Source organism: Hevea brasiliensis, chromosome 9, assembly GCF_030052815.1.
Source record: "Hevea brasiliensis isolate MT/VB/25A 57/8 chromosome 9, ASM3005281v1, whole genome shotgun sequence".
Classification (NCBI taxonomy): domain Eukaryota; kingdom Viridiplantae; phylum Streptophyta; class Magnoliopsida; order Malpighiales; family Euphorbiaceae; genus Hevea; species Hevea brasiliensis.
In genome coordinates this window covers 14,268,346-14,285,513 of record NC_079501.1, presented here as the reverse complement: position 1 = coordinate 14,285,513, position 17,168 = coordinate 14,268,346, and the positions used below count along the sequence as shown (strand labels likewise).

The 17,168-nt window shown below is 32.2% G+C and overlaps 2 protein-coding genes across 3 annotated transcripts; both read right to left on the bottom strand.

The window, feature by feature from the left end:
* Positions 1–324: 324 nt before the first annotated feature.
* Positions 325–7,335, bottom strand: LOC110662091 (SMR domain-containing protein At5g58720). 2 transcript variants are annotated; one of them, XM_058153033.1, is made up of 11 exons: positions 6,418–7,335; positions 5,695–5,720; positions 5,271–5,351; positions 4,445–4,524; positions 3,288–3,517; positions 2,988–3,064; positions 2,479–2,535; positions 1,794–1,861; positions 1,570–1,676; positions 1,382–1,457; positions 325–798 (listed from the first exon to the last, which is right to left on the bottom strand). In XM_058153033.1, exons 1-11 carry the CDS (start codon positions 7,016–7,018, stop codon positions 792–794), a joined length of 1,410 nt encoding a protein of 469 aa, XP_058009016.1. In that variant the 5' UTR covers positions 7,019–7,335; the 3' UTR covers positions 325–791. The 2 variants fall into 2 exon arrangements, with proteins under 2 accessions (XP_058009016.1, XP_058009015.1); XM_058153032.1 differs by having other exon boundaries at positions 1,387–1,457; positions 6,418–7,334.
* Positions 7,336–12,638: 5,303 nt separating this feature from the next.
* LOC110654533 (inositol 3-kinase) lies at positions 12,639–15,804 on the bottom strand. Its single transcript, XM_021810556.2, has 2 exons — positions 14,656–15,804; positions 12,639–13,121 (listed from the first exon to the last, which is right to left on the bottom strand). Exons 1-2 carry the CDS (start codon positions 15,517–15,519, stop codon positions 12,885–12,887), a joined length of 1,101 nt encoding a protein of 366 aa, XP_021666248.2. The 5' UTR covers positions 15,520–15,804; the 3' UTR covers positions 12,639–12,884.
* Positions 15,805–17,168: the final 1,364 nt, after the last annotated feature.

Sequence of the window (17,168 nt, the reverse complement as noted above, 5' to 3'; positions counted from 1 at the left end):
AATCTAGTGAAGAAGAGTGACCATCATGGAAGAAGGTACTTGACCAACTCCTGCTAAATAATTTTTAATATTTAAAACGGATAACATTTTATTAATAAAATTTATTATTTTAATTTTAATGACAAAAAATAATGTTTATTTTAGTTTAAATAAAAAATTAGTTAATTCAGCCAAAAAGCTCAAAATTAATCTAATTAGTATAAAAAATAAAAAAATAAAAAAAAGGAGTAAATTTGAACTTTCGTCCATTAAATATCTCCCACCAGTTGCGGAGCTGTGAACATACCGCGTTGACACCCAAGCAGACAATAAAACACCAAGTAATTGATCCAAACATTATTTTTATTGATAAACCAGAGAAGATGGTCAGTCTACAACCTGCAGATGTACATCTTGACCATATATCAGTTCTCATAAATGAACAAGATACAGGATGGTACACATCCAGAATACAGACAGGATCACTGACTAAATCAACCACATCCTTCTTCTAGGAACGCCTGCGTCTAGCGTTAAACCTTCACTAACTACTGAAATGAAAGGAGTTTCTACCTAAATATGAACATCTGAAACCTGTGATCACCAGCAAACGACGAATGCCTCCCTACTGACTTTTTTTGGGAATAAAAAATCAAGGAAGCTCCTGTGGGTTTGGCTGGATTAGTTATGCTACAGTGGTTCAGTATCACTATCTGAATCCAGAAAGCTATATTCTTTCAATCCATCAATCTTAATTAGCACTGTTCCACGGTTCTCTTCACTCCATCTAATCCCTTCCCTTTCCAGAAGTTTTATGATCTGAAAGTAGCAAATGGCAACATATAATATCAAAACGGCTGACAAGCAAATTAATAGTTTAGGTCCCCTTGGGGCTAGTTGTAAAAGTGATCATTCAAGAAGTTAATGTTCGAGACATGGATGATACACAAGGACACACTTTTGTGCATCAGTGCCTTCCATCTCCTCATATTCAATATTCTCCATTGCTTTTGTTGGAATAGCCACATTTCAGTGTTCCAGAATGTCCAAACACGTGATGTGAAACCTGAATCTTGCAAGAGATTAGGATACACTCTGAACACATCCCTAGCCACTTTGTTCCATTAGAAATTGAAACCACCAACAACTAAATGGCAAGATTGAAACCATCTGAATCATTTAATTTCACTATTGCTTCTACACAATTTCCATTTTAATGCCCAAATATCAACAAAGTTGACACCTAAGCACGCAATTAACCAGAAACAAAAACTGAACCTTGAAAAAAAATTCTTAACCAATTTTCCAAAACCAGAGACAAAATAAAAAAAATAAAATAAAGAGAGAGAGAGGGAGGGAGAGAGGGAGGGAGAGAGAAGATTGTAGTGCTATGGCAAGAAACCTTACTGATTGTTTGAGTTTTGACTTTCCCACACCATGACTCCCACATCCTGTGATTACTCTGAGAGTTTGAATTGCTGGAGCAGACACAAATTGTCAAATAAAATAATAAAATTTCTAAATTCAGAAAAGCTGACATGCATAGACACCTGTGAAACTAGAGAAATGTTTGGGGGAAAAGGCACTTACAATGCACATAAGTTCCAAATAGAAGGTGAAGTTTCAACAGCTTCATTGCTTGTTTGACATGCTGCCCATGCAAATCAATTGTTACTACATTTTCTATGCCCTTGTTCCTGCAGAGAACTAACGATATTTTAGCCCATTCTCAGATGGCAGATAGAAAATTTATAGTCAAATAAAAAAAAAAGAAAATTATCTCTATCCATTGTGGCATTGTGCCATGCGCTGACCTAGCTTTAAAAATATTCTGGCTTGCTCTTTCATCGGCCTCTTGAGCCAATTTAGTTTGTAATTTCCCCTATCCAATTGCAAGATACCAAGAAAATGTGTCATGAAAGTTCACCAGGTAAATGTAAACATAAAAATCACATGAATCTCAAAAACCTACAGAAGAAGAAGAGGGGGGAGGGGGTTTGCATTATGGTCGAGAACCACCACAAAGGTAAAGTAACTGGAATTAAGACCAATGTGTGATAACTACACAATGAAATCCATAAAACAGAAGTTTACTGGGTACAATGGGACGCCTTAAAGGAAATCATTGAAAGAAGTCAAAAAATTCATGCCACCAGTACAATATATTTAGAATCAAATATCTAAGTTCACATATTCTTGATTTTCCCCATTGGCCCATCCTAAGTTTTAGGCTTTCATCTAACAGCATTTCTTAAATAAGGGCCTTCATCTAATAGCAGTTGTAGAACATATTCATAGCAAAATTAAGCATTACAATAATAATGGGATGATGGGAAGCTATGCAGTCCAATATCAATCACAAAGCAGCTATATATATCACACCACAACTTTGCAAGAAGTAGAATAGATCAAGTTGTTTAAATCAACAAGGGGTGAAGTAGACTAAATGCATAAACGCATTATGACATAAATAAAAATGAATTTCGGAAGCAGGCTTACCTGGTCTGAAAGGTAAGCTGCATATTCCCGTTCTCCCTTCGCATAAGCTACTGCAGCCTACAGAAGAATTTGCATCTGTTAGAATAAATTTTAGTCTTCTACACTCTATTTGGCAAACCAGGAGGTAGTGTAAGGTTTTAAAGGTATAGTAAGGCAAGGTTTTGTAAGTATGCTAGTTTGGAAGAGTATATAATGGAATGGTAAATGAAGGTAAAGTGATGAAAATACCAAACTACCCGTACCATTTTTAAAAGGTTTGGGCATCATTGGTAGATTATAAGGAAAGATTATGAAACCTTCTGAGCGCTGGGATATTTCACTATTTTATGGCAACTGAAGGTCAGATAAAACCATGAAAAACCTTCCCACCTACCTACCTACCTCCCAAACAAGAAAGGGTGGTTATGAAACTTAAAAAACCATCCTTGACTTCCAAAAAACCCCCCAACCAAAACTTTGGATGTAATATCTAACACCATCAAAGTAACAAAACAATAGAAAAAACTCACTTTTTGATAATAAGATCTCATCGACTCCCAATGCTGCTTAGCACATTGTCTAAACAGGTGATAATCAGAACCCCTAGCTGCAATTCCAATTTCCATAACAAGTGAGCAGCAGACGAATAGATATAATAGATATAGTAGCTTCAATTCTGAACTGCTTGTCCATGCATCGCAGGACAAGCAGTTCAGAATCTATGACCAATAGTTTTCACAGTCTAACGCTGAATTTCAGTATGGTAACAGGATCATATCGAAAGACCAGATTCCAGAAGTGTAATGAAATAAAGAACTAATGTTGAATACCATAAGTGTCCTGCTGAGGAACTGTATCACTAGATGGACAGACATCAATGCCAAGACCCAACAACTGCATTTTTTTTACCACATGCCTCCAATTCATGGTGCCTGGTTCATGTTCAGAGCTTCTGGAGGTGTGAAACAAAGATTCCAACACCTTTTGAGGGAGATCTGACTGATTACTTCTTGGGCTGGTTGATGGAGCTTCAAAACCAGTAAGGACCTCAGAATAATTCCTGGAAAAATGAAACAGCTAAGCTTCTTTGTTCTGAGATAGGTCCAATCTTGGATGTTGGATGATATGAAAATTAGACAAAAGTTATATAAAAGAAAGTACAATTCACAGACAAACAAACAAACTAACAGATCAACACCCATTTTTCCAGCAGGCCTAACTTAAATGATCCTTCCTGTCCACCAAAAGAGGGGTAAATAACCCAAAATCTAATTTGAAGAACTATGTCTTAATCCCAACAAGTTGAGTTGAATAGCATGCCTTTAAAAACCCACAAACCCGCTCTCCTAATTTGAAGAAGTAAATAACACAAACTGAGTTGAATAATATGCCAACTTCTTACAGACTAGAGTCACTCGACCATGCCTGAGTCCAACAAGCTGTGGACTATTCAGCAAAATTAACTCTTCAAATGTTTTGTCCCCAGAATTAATCAATAATATTGCAAAAGCTAATGACGGTGTATCCGTATTTGGCAGAGTAGACGAACATACTGGTGAAGGAAATGATCTTTAAATGAAAATGAAAGAATCTGGAGTAATTAATGAAGAAAATATTGCAGAATCAAAAGTGGCTCTAGTTTATGGTCAGATTGAAATATTCTCAACTAAAAGCAAGGCATGCCTAAGATATCTATTAGTTGATTAATGAAGGAAGGTAATTCTAGAACAACATAAATATCAGATGTTAAAGTGGCAACAAAAGTAGGAGGAACAAAATCATGTTTGATAATATATTAGGAAGTTTTTGTATAGTGCTTTAAACATTTATTGCAGAAATTGGGCCCAGGACTCACATCCATAGTCCATACCCACAGATGCACACGCAAAAATGTAAGCATAACAAGCAGGCAAAAGACATATGTTGATCATAAAAGGCAACCCATTGAGCAATAATGGCAACAAAAATAACAATATGTGTAAGATACCTGCAATCATAGCCCCATATGCTTTCATGAACTTCACTTTCGGTTGAATGAGAAGTGCAATCAGATGCCCTATCTGTTGCCTGATTAAAAAATTTTCAATAATTTCCATGTAAAGAACAAAGCAAAGCAACAAAGCACAGTATATGTTTCCAAATATTTACTTAAGAAGAGAAATAATGTCCATATTAAATAAAATGGAATAATAGAGGATCAAACAAATGAAACTACTACATCGTCTGCAGTTTGCTGAAAATAAGTCATTGACACATTTGTAACTTGAAAAGAATTCAATTAGCTCAATATCACTACTTGAAAAGTATAAAAATTTAAACTATGGCAGCATCCACATTCAAACAGCACCGAAACTCAATTTAATTTTGTGAAAACCTAATCCTGTAGAAAGCAACATGCAAATAACATAAACAGGAAATATTGAAGAGAACAGATAACAGGTGGCAGGTATGTCACCATTATCAAAACAAAAATACAATGAGAACACAACCATCAAGATCCAGGAACTGAATGATACAATTTTGTCTCACAACTTGAAAAACCACTACTTCTAAGTGGAACGAAATGTATAGTTTGAAAGATAAAAATAAAGTTTATCTACTTATTCTATACTAGTAGTCTAGTAGTGAACTCAAACATGTGCATTCTTACCATAAAGATGCTCATAAACAGACCACAGGCAAGTTGTCACAACAGCAAGACTTAAAAAACTATATAGATTAATAACTTCTAAGCAAGGAAAGCAAAAAAAAATTTCTACATTATAAATAAAACAAATCCAACAGAATCATGTAATGCATAAGATATTACTTACATTATCATCACGCTCAACAACATAAGTATTCCTTGACTGCTCAATGGAGGAAGCAGATAAATCAAGCAATGCATCCAAAGCCTGGAAATCAAAAAACTAATTTAAAAACATAAATCAATTTAGAAAGAGATGCATAAAACCAGATTATCAAATTGTGGTGGCTATGAGCTATCACTCCAACAACTTGCACTTAAAAAAAAAATCACTTAATTATAATATTCTTTTTCATGGTACATTACTCCCAAGCAAATTTCAAAGCCTCAGTACATTGCTCTGTCAAAAACAGAGTTTCAAGAAATAATGAATATGACATATATGCTTATCACAATGGGGAATGGGGTAGTAATGAAAACATACTGGGAGGAAAAAAAAATTAAAATCTTAAAGATTTTGGACATAGTCCAACTCACAATTTCCTCAGTACCTTTTCAACATCATATCCACACTGACCTGCAAAGAATAATTTTAAAGATCAAACATCATACAATTGCAATAAAATCTAAATACAATATCCGTTTCAATTATAGGCATTGATTAAAATGTTTGCTATACAATAACACCATTAAAATGCAAGATGCTATCATTATTCAAGATGGACTTGTGAAAACTAAATAAACAATAAACCACAAGAAACCAACTCCATTGAATTAGAAAAGAATCAAACTTCAAGCTTATTTAACCTTGTAAACTTCACCAACCAGCTCACCTTGTTAACCATTTAGGAGTTCACATTGTTCACTCGATTCCCTTCTACAACATGCAAAATATGTAAACTTCACCAACCAGCTCACCTTGTTAACCATTTAGGAGTTCACATTGTTCACTCGATTCCCTTCTACAACATGCAAAATATATCAACTACATCTACTCCCATTATAGGGAAAGCAATTAACAATAGTAACTAAGATAAATCTTTCTAGTTGTGCACTCCTGCCCAATCAGTGCACACTCAGTTAAACCCCATCCCCTTCTTCTCTCTTGCTCTCTCTCCATCAATAATTTCTATTTCCAGCAATTGTTTCTACTTTTTCACAATTCAGAACCTCAACCAATAAATTCATCTTCTATGGTACAATAGAATAAGATTTGTTATTAACACTAAGGCTCAAAACGGCTAAAATCAAAACGTAAAAAAATGAATACTCACATAGGACATCTCTAACAATAGCCATGCTTAGCTCGCAATCGTCACTGAGCATAGAACACAAGAACTGCTCAGCCTCTTCCTTCACCACAACACCATTAACAAACTCCTTTGTTTTCGCGGAATCTCTCCTAGGGCTTGCCTTGACATACTCCTTTCCCAGAACCGTTGAAACCGTCCCCGTAGCGGCCACGACTTTCTTCTGCTTATTACTTCCTCGAAAGCCTTTCCTGTTCACCATATTCATATTCGCCTCCATGTACCCCTCCGAGGAGCCCGAACTGGAACCCGCAATACTCGAGTTGAAACCCGAACCAAAGTCCAAACTCGAAACAGAACTCGTAGACGGATCCTCTACATTGTCTGTCAAGTTGGCTAAGATGCCAGCCGCTTTGTTTACATCACCATTAGCTTCTCTGCAAGCCGAGGAGGCTTCTTCGAAAGAGACGTAATCAAACGCCTCCATTAACGACAAAACCGTATTGGTTTGTTGCTGCTGCTGTTGTTGATTTTGTTCTCCATCATGAGGTGCTTGGTTTCCAGAGGGATTGGAGGCGCGCGAGGGACGGTGCTTCTTCTTTTTCCTCTTGGTTTGCTGCTTCATGGTTTTGTATAGATTCGAGGGGATTATCGCACGAATCAAGGAGGATTGAAATTGATAGACCAATAGACTCTGGGGAACCCTAAATTATTGGGGGAAGGGAGAAAGAGAATGAAAAGGGGAAGTTAGAATCGACACTAAAAATCAACACACTGAAAATAAGAGGCCAATGTATGGTGCGAGAGAGAGAGAGAGAGAGAGAGAGAGGAGGTAATTAGTGGAGAACAGAGAGATTCAGGTTCCAATTACATCCATGGCAAAATAATAGACAGAAGGGAATCTCGGCCGGAACGCGTTTCATCAATTTAGATATTGTTTGTAAAAAAGATCCGATCCCTTTTATAACTCATTCATAAAGGTTTTGACCTCACGCTCTTGTCTCGACACGTGCACCACGCGCCATCCTCCCATGACTCCTAGTGGTTAATAGACATTATCTACCAAAAAAAAAAAAAAAATTAGTTAATAGACATTGACACTTTGGCCTGTTTAAAATTGGATTTTGCAGTTTTTTTATACGAAAATTGAATATTTACATGTTTTTTTTTTTAACTGAGTTTTACAGTTAAAAATAGTATTTTAAGAAAAAATAGTCTTTATCATAACTTCATTTTTACAAACTAAAATTTTCTTTATTTGGTTATTTAGAATAAATAATTTAAACGCAGTAGTGAATTTAGAAAAAAAATTTTCTAAAATTAAAATATAAAAAAATGTGCATATCAAAAATAAAATTTTTAAATTGATTTTCAAGTATTAAAACTTCAACGTCTAAAAGTTTAGCAAGGTAAAATTAAACCAATCTAATCATTATTTTCACGTAAAAAAAAAAAAAAAACCTACTAGATTCAAGTGATGCAAATTAACAATTTATTATATTTGAATATTTATAAAAAAAAAAAGTTCAATAATTAAATTTATTAGTTAATTTAAACATATATGTATATATGTATGTAAAATATTTTAATAAAAAATGGGTCAATTGATCCCTTTTTTTCAATATGTATTCCTCAATATTTATAAAAAGGAATTCAAAAATTATTACATAATTATGTATAAACTATATTTTTTTAAATGATTTTTTTAAAATTAAAAATAATTAAATGTTTTCATTTTAAAAATACAATTTGTTAAAAAAAAAGAATAATTTAATGGCTAAAAGAATAAATTAAAAATAAAGTATTTAGGAAAAAAAAAAACACTTTAATAGTAATATCAAATGATCCTAATTAAATTCTAATTCTTTGAAATGAAATAATATATTGCAATGATGTGGATGTTCAATAATTTTTAGTTCTATTTGAAGTGATTTTCTTAAAAAGAATGTCTATTTTGGCTTTTAAATTCATGTCTAATAGTAAAATTAGATCCAATCAAATTTTATGTGGGGCCTCTAACATTTAATTTGGACTCAATTTCACTCTTATCTAAGTGATATTAATAAAGTGTTTGGTTTTACTATTTAATATAATTTAATAATTGATAAATATCTGAACTGTTATGCAATGACTAGATTCTTAACTGTGAAGAATGTTTAACTATAAATAATTTGCAAGCTAAAAAGTTGTCTTCATCTTATCAATAAAAAAGTAAATATTTGTTTAATACTGAATTTAAAGAATTTAAATTATTTTTTTAATAAAAATATTATTTTAAATAATATTTAAAAAAATAATTTAAAAAAATATTTTATTATTTTAATAATTAAAATTTATTAAATATAATTTTAAATTATTTTTTAATATGCTCTCCCAAATACGTTTAAAAGGTGATTATCTCCATAGAGATTTCATCGGCAATATTAAAAAAGCCTGGAATAATAAGCGAACTTGACTCTACAAGCTTAAGAAATGCAATAATTTACTGCCAAATAATCTTTGTCCTGTCAAAGATTTCAAATTTAGCCTTGAAGTTAGAAAAGAGCAGCCAGAATAAAGTTGGCACAAAAATCATCGATTTTAGCCTTTGAGCCGACTTCTTGTGCCTATATAAAGGAGATTAAATCTCCATTTGTTGTAACTCAGTTTTTGATGGGAAGTCCAATTTTAAGGGAGAGAAAAATTAGAGAGAATTTTTTTTGTGAGATTTTGAGTGTATTTAGGTTTGAGGATTTGAGTGATTTATGAGAAAGAAAAATATTTTTTTCATAATTTAATATTTAAATTTTAGTGTTTATAATTATTTTTTTTGTGAATATTAGTGTCTAAATTTTAGTCCAATTTTAGTGTTTATAATTATTTTTTCATAATATAATATTTATTTGTGAATCAAGTTTATGTCGAGTCACTTTAAATTTTGTGTTTTTTAAATTATAAATCATTATTTTCTTAATAAATTGGTATTACAACCGAGGTTCGTTAAATCCAAAAATGATGATCACAAAATTTGAGGTGAAGTCGTTCAATGGGAGAAATAATTTAAACTCATGGTAAAGCATTGTGAAGAATATCATTGTATAGTAAGGATTAATTAAGGCTTTGAACGATAAATAACTAGCGACTATCAAAGATAACGATTGAGAGGAATTTCAACAAAGAACAGTGAGTACGATTAGATTGACTTTAGCCTATAATATAAAGTATGATGTCTTTGAGGAGGCTTCACTAATTGTTTTGTGAAATGAGCTGGAAAGCCTGTATATGTCTAAATTACTAACAAATTGCTTGTATTTGAAGAATGAATTGTACTAACTCAAAATAGAAGAAGGCGCTGATGTTAAAGATCACCTCAACTGCTTCAATAAATTAATCAATTAGTTAGCTAGTGTCGGTATCAAAATAGATAAATAAGATAAAGCCTTTTTACTTTTAACTTCTCTCCCAAATTCTTACAAAAGCTTGGTAACAGCCTTAACAGTTGGAAAAGAGACATTGAAGGTGGAGAAGGTTACTGCACTTATATTGGATGATAAGAAATTCAAGAATACAAGTAGTACCTATGATGGTGGAGTTTTTGTTGCGAGTTCTAGTCGTGGTAGAAGCTATCCACATGGAAATAGTTCAAGAAAAAATAGTAAATCGAGCTCAATACCACAAGTAGACATTAGAGATAAGAAGTATTACTATTGTTGTCAGAAAGATGCATTCAATATAATTGTAAGAAAATGAAGGACAATCTAGCAGAGTTAAATGAATTCAAGAAAAGTCACAGAAAATAAGGGACTGCTGCAATTGCAACTATTGAAAAAATTGAATATGATGTTCTAAGTGTGGATGATTGTAAGAAAAAGATAAAGGATCTGTTACAATATGAGTTATTAATGAATTCTGCTTGTCCTTTTCATATATGCTCAAAGAATAAGTTGTTTGATAAAATTAAAGTAATGAAATGAAAGAAAGTGAAGTTAGCTAATGGCAAAAAGATGAAAGTTAAAAGTATTGGAATAGTGAAAATCAAATTGCATTGTGATCGTGTAAAAATATTTGATGATGTGAGGTATACTTTTAAGTCCAAAAGGAACTTGATTTCTCTGAGAAAATTAGATTTCTGAAGTATGGGTATTCCATTCAAAGTGAAATTATAAAAGTTAGCCGAGGTGCTATTGTGATTATGAAGGGTGAGAAGATTGATATGAGAAATCTCTATAAATTAAAAAGTAGCATATTGGTTAGAAATTTACAAATTAAGACGATGGGTAATATTGACAAAAAGAAATGAAAAGAATTACCAAGTAAAAATAAACTTTTGCATAAATTGTAAAATTTAATTATATATAATTTGAACATGCAGAGATTTCAATGAATCAGTATAAAAGAATTTAAGTCAAGATGAAAATTTGTTATGCAGTGACTTGATTCTTAATTATTAAGAATGCTTAGCCATGAAGAATTTGCAAGCTAAGAAGTTGCCTTCATCTTCTCAATAAAAAAGTAAATAATAAATCAATTTGGCTGTACAAACTTTAGAAATGCAATGAGTTGCTGCCAAGTAATCTTTTGACGTGTCAAAGATTTCAAATTTAGCTTTAAAATTAGAAAAGAGCAGCTGGAACATAAAAGTTATTGATTTTAGCATTTGAGCCGACTTCTCATGCCTTTATAAAGGAGATTAAGTTTTTGACAGAAATCCCAATTTTGAGGGAGAAAAAGATTAGAGAGAATTTTTCGTATAAGGTTTTAGGTGTAATTGCATATGAAGATTTTGAGTGATTTATAAGAGAATTATTTTTTTCGTAATAAAATATTTATTTATAAATTAAATTTATGTTGAATCACTTTAAATTTTATATTTTTTAAATTGTGAGTTACTATTTTTATAATATAAACAATTAAATTAATGTATTTGATAAACTTAAAGAGAAGTAGTTAATAGCTATAGATAATCGATAGAATAATGCATTTTGTAACAGCTTTATAGTTAAGAGGTGTTTATAAATATCATTATTATTTTTACAATATTTAACAAAAATACACTTAATCATAATCCAAAAGAGTTGTGTAACCCTTGCTTTTTTACTTCTTCCCTTTTTCATTTTACAATTTTTTTTTAATTAACCCCATTTAGCACGTTAATAGTATATTGTAACTTGTAAATATATTTTTCTATTAACTATACAAAATATAAAATATTTATTTATTGTGAAAAAGTCACATTTTACATATAAAATTTAAAATTATAATTTTTTTTCTTTATCAATAATAAAACTTTATTATTTTATAATTATTTTTTAAATTATTTATTTATATATTTATTTATATATTTATTTTAATAATAAAATAAATAATATGATATAATTAATAATTATTATTTAAAATTATAATATAATAAATTAATAGTTATATATTTATTTTAACAATAAATAAATTATATAATATATAAAATTAATTAATAATTATATATTTATTTGAATAATAAAATAAATTATATGATGTATATTTTTATTTGTTATTTAATATATCAATAATAGTGGTTAAATATAATTTTATTAGATATTTAACTAGTATTAATTATTAATTATATTTAATAATTAAAACCATTAGATGCAGTTTGTCAAATATTTTTAAAATGAAAAAAAATACAATTTGCCAATAAAATAAAAAAAAAGGGGAACAGTAATTAATTTTGTTTTTCCTAATTCGATAATACTACGTTTTATTTATAGGTTCGATAACTCCACAAATTCAGTCTCTTTCTCACTATCACCAAATACCTGAGGTGAAATGGACGTGCCTGCACAGAACCAAGTCGAGTCTGTCAATGTTGTTATCATGAACGTCAGGAAACGAGCACGTGGTTACGGTGACTGCTATTAGATGCGGAGGTAGAAGGGATTTTTATTTTTTTTCTATTTGTAACAAGTGCATTTACAAGACCCCTTAGGCATCCAAACTCAAAACATACAATTGAGGAAATTGCTGTTGACATATGAAAATAAATCATCCCCCATGATTGACGGGAAAGTACCTTTTTTTTTTTTGGAAGATGCGTACGGACAATAGCGGCCGACTAGGCTCTTAATACATCAAAAGCGCTAGTGTCACCGTCGACATTATCTCTACATTTAATATTGGATTTGGGAAGTTCACAACAAACAATCACTATCCGTTTTCCCCGTCTAATCTCACCGACACGCTTAATTTTACAGCCGGAGCAGGGAGCTATCCATACACCAAACACACTTCCAGAGCTGAAAAAATTTTCTCATTAAATGCTTCTGTGCCATTTCAGAAACACACCAACATCAAATTTCATGCGCATGATCTTATTTTAAATGCATTAACAACTTTAAATTAACTTCCATTCGTGATCACTGGACCAAATGATTATGAATAGAATCACAGCATTAATCTCTACGCTGTCGCTAGATTCTTTATTCGATGCCAAGAAAAAGAACCAAGGCCAATAAGAGCAGTTTTTCGCTCCAACTGTATCATGGCTTTCCGTCAGCTGTTTGCATTGCTTCATCATTCACAGGATTAACTGCTAATTTAGGCTGCCCAGAACAATCTTTGGATTCTTGAATGGAATGTTGGGTTAATAATTTTGCTGCACCAAGGGACGAATGGAACTGTTCATGCCCTTCTGGCTTCAAAAACATTAGCTCATCATAGTTCCCTTCATAATGCAAGCACTGCGTTTTTCTCCTCTGAACCTCATCCTTCACTCTCTAAAAGAAGAAAACGGGGAAGTGAGCATCTTAAATAAAACATCCTAAACCTATTATGAATGAATAAATAAGATTAAGATATGCCAAAAGGGATTAAAACTGACTAATCAGAGTCATACCATAAAACTGGCAGATGTTTTTTGCCCCGACTTCGGCTTCTTATTTATTTCAAAATTAGAGAGGAATCTTATTGTGTAATCAGAACACCATTATTCAATTTCAATAACGCATTCAAACCATTCATAAAACCCCCATACATCTTCTCTTCCAGAATTTAGAAACAATCATGAAATCATTTCTGTGAATCAATCATAATTAGTAGTATGATAGCTTAATCACAAAGCAACATAAGTTTCAAAGAAGCAGACTCCTAGAAGCTAACCATATTCTTGAATGAGGACCTGATTGATTCACAATGTAAAACATCATGGTCAAACTTTTTTGAGTATTGGGAAGAGGATTGAAATTGGTGAAATTCAAACATCATGGTCAAACATTAAAAATAGATAAACAAATTAAATTCATTTGATTTGAAAAACCAAAAATATGCAACTAACTTTTATTGTTGATAACCATATAGGGTGGAGGATATGCTTCAAATGAGGTTCTTATGTCCCAGACAGAAATAAAGACTACATTGCAAATTTGTCTCACAGGACTGTTAATTTCTTATGGTGCCTGGCACTGTATCATTTAAGGGTAAAATATTGGAATCACGAACATATATGAAAGTCCATTTAATTGGTACCCTTTTCAACAATCTTGCTCATTTTTCAGTTCACAACCCCATATTCAGTTTTTCACACCAGATTTAGATTCCAATAATACACCTGAATGAAAGGCAAATCACCACTTTACAAAAGTCAAACACCGAAGCATCTAATAATACCAGGGCTCCTGTATTTAAACTTTCATTGTGTATAAGGGATCAAATCTAGCCTCTAGGCCATCTACACTAATTGACAGCCTAAGCATTACCCTTTGATTTGCACAAGAAGTTCTTCCCAAGTGACTAGCCCAATGCTTAAGAAACTATCAGTCTACCATAAAAGAGTTAAGCTCATGCATTGAACCATACAACGTAAACCAAATTAACAAACCTAAAATAGCCATCTCCATCTAGAATCATTTGACATGATGAGTGGCAATCACGTCTGCAGTCCCCCTTTTGGAATTATATTTAACTGTTGTCCAGCTATAAGAACTGATAAATTTACTTCAAAAACTGTTTAAAACAGTCCCAGCTCTTAGACACTGGAAAGGTGATAATTTCATAATCAAATGAATTCCCTCTCCTGCATCATGCAGCCAACGCTCATTTCCAACTATGCATATGACTAATCATGTTTCCTAGTTCAATAGGAACTTATCCCACTAAATTTGAGCACTTGGAGAGTGATTTAGTTCTCTTCTTTCTTCAAAACATGACGCATAAAGATACTAAATTTCACATCAAATATATTAAATAGTAACCAAAAAATCACAACAGAACTCTTGTAACAATAAAAACAATGAAATGTCTTTTGAAACAAACCTGCAGCAGCCTCGAATCAAACTTTGGCAATCCAATTTGTTCAACAGTAAGCGAACCGAAGAAGTTACCCAGCAAGGCAGCATCAGGTACAGCCAATCCCTGCATCAATCCCGTCACAAACCCACCTAAGAAGCTATCCCCTGCACCCGTGGGATCCTCTTGATTAGCCAAAAAGGGTGAAATCTCCATCTCCCCATCTTTCCAACACACCTTACACCCATCTTCCCCTTTCGTCACCACCACACAACACCACTTCCTCACCTCCTCCACATCCATAAACACAGCCTCCTCTGATGACACCTTTAAAACCCCAATTCGAGGCAACAAGGAACGAAACCCCGTTTCGCGTAAATCAACGAGCTTAACTGTCCCATCAACGGCATCAAAATCCCTTATTAAAGCTTGAATATCCACGAGAACCACATCACAAATCTCAATCATTCTCTCAAGCGTCTGGGGCAATATCTCCCCGCCAACCCCAACCGCCATTCCAAAATCGAACCTCGCGTCAGGAAGATCCGTCGGACTAATTGGATCACATAAGCATACCCGTTTTAAGACCCGATCTTGGTTTCCATTTTCGTGTACACCCGAATCAAAATAGGCGTGAAACACGGTCGTCTTGGAAGCAGGCACTAAAATTGGGATATGATTAACTTGGTATCTAAAATCGTGCCCAACTTTGGCAACTAAACTACAAGGAATTGACATCCCATCAAGGACGCTGGCTATGAAGGAGGAGGCGCCGCCAAGAGATTCGCCAACGACGGTGTCATTTTGGATTAAAACATCGTGGCAGTAGTTGCCGACGATTAAAACACGGGGTGTGGGAACTTGGTGGGTTTTGTGAGAAGCGGTTACCATTATGGGTTGCGGTGGGTTTGGGGGGTCATAAGTGAAGAAGAAGATAAGAGAATGAGTCAGTTTGGCGGTGAGAGAGACATAGAAGCCAAAGACGAACACGGATTTTAAGGAAACGGAGGATGTGCCTGTCTAGTATCTGATTAGAGAAATGCACAAAAATTGGAGTAAGCGTAGGTAACAAGAGAGACAGATGATCGCGCTGGGGAGAGATTTTTGTGGGCTTGCATTTATAGAAAGAAAGAGGGATCGTTGGTCCTTGTTCCTTTGAAGTTTGAACTTTGAAGCGCTAAAGACATGCACATTTATCCCCTTTTTTATGATTTTTTAATAGATATATTTTATGATTATTTGATTTACGATAAAATAAAAATTATTTTATTATAAAAATTAAGATAATACAATTAAATTTTATAATTTATCCCGTTAAGTTTTTGTAAAATAATTTTTATTTCGTAAAATAGTCATTTATAGAAAATTTAATAAAATATATTTTAAAATTTTATTAAAAAGTAATTTTATTTTATTTTAAACTAAATATTCATAAAGTAATAATATAATTAACAAAATTTTTGCAACTATTTTGACAGTATAAGTTGAATAATTATACAGTGAAATGATTATTTTATATAATATATCCTACGTGGAATGCTATAAAAGTGAACCTATACAATTTTTCTTATTTTAAAAAATAATAACTACATTTGAATACATGTATAATTATTATTGGATTGTCTTTTTATATAAAATATTGATATAGAATAATTATTTTATTATATAATTTCTTATATAATTATGATATAGAATTATAAAATAATTATCTAAAAATAAAAATTTACCATTAGAATTATTTTTAAAATTGTAATGTCTTGAATTTAAAATACATTTAAGTAATTTTTTAAAAATAATTTTTGTCAATTCAAAATAGCTATAGTAACTGAAAATTTCTTGTAACGTGACAAAATTTACCTAACTCTTTGTGCAGTTTCATGATTTTTTCACCTGTAATATATAGATAAATCATGACCAAAACCACTCATAACCATGTTCATATGAAAAATGGGAGAAGGGTGGCAATAAGTGATACAGAAAAGCAGATATTGGCACCAAAATGAAAGAATTTTAAGACCCTTTCTCATATTGATGGGTTATTCCACAATGCTTTTTAGTTTTTACAGTTGCTATCAGATAAATTCCCTCGCCTTCAGAACAACTGTTTTTTTTTTTCTTTTTTTTTTTTCCCTTCAGAACAACTGTGAACAAGTAACGAAAAGCAAATTTCATTTCAAGCATGGTTTTTTTTGTACCACTTCTTTTATTTTTCTCAATTCGTAAAATAGCAATGGCTACAATAGCTGAGGAATATGATTCCAGCTGTAGTCGACATCATTATAAAATGGTTTAGAATCGGATGCTTGTTTTATTTGCAGCCACTGAAGGAGATCAATGCTTCCTCCGTTCTTTATCACCAACTTTTTCAGCGGAAATTACCTAAAGAATGTAATTTAAAAATTAAATTTTTAAAAGGGGTGAAAGAAAAAATATTTATCAAAAGAGGATATTTTTAATGACGTGGAGGAGAGAGATAGGTAGATCAACCATGACTAGCGATTAAGGACTAACTTATAATAATAAACTTTCTTTTAGACTGA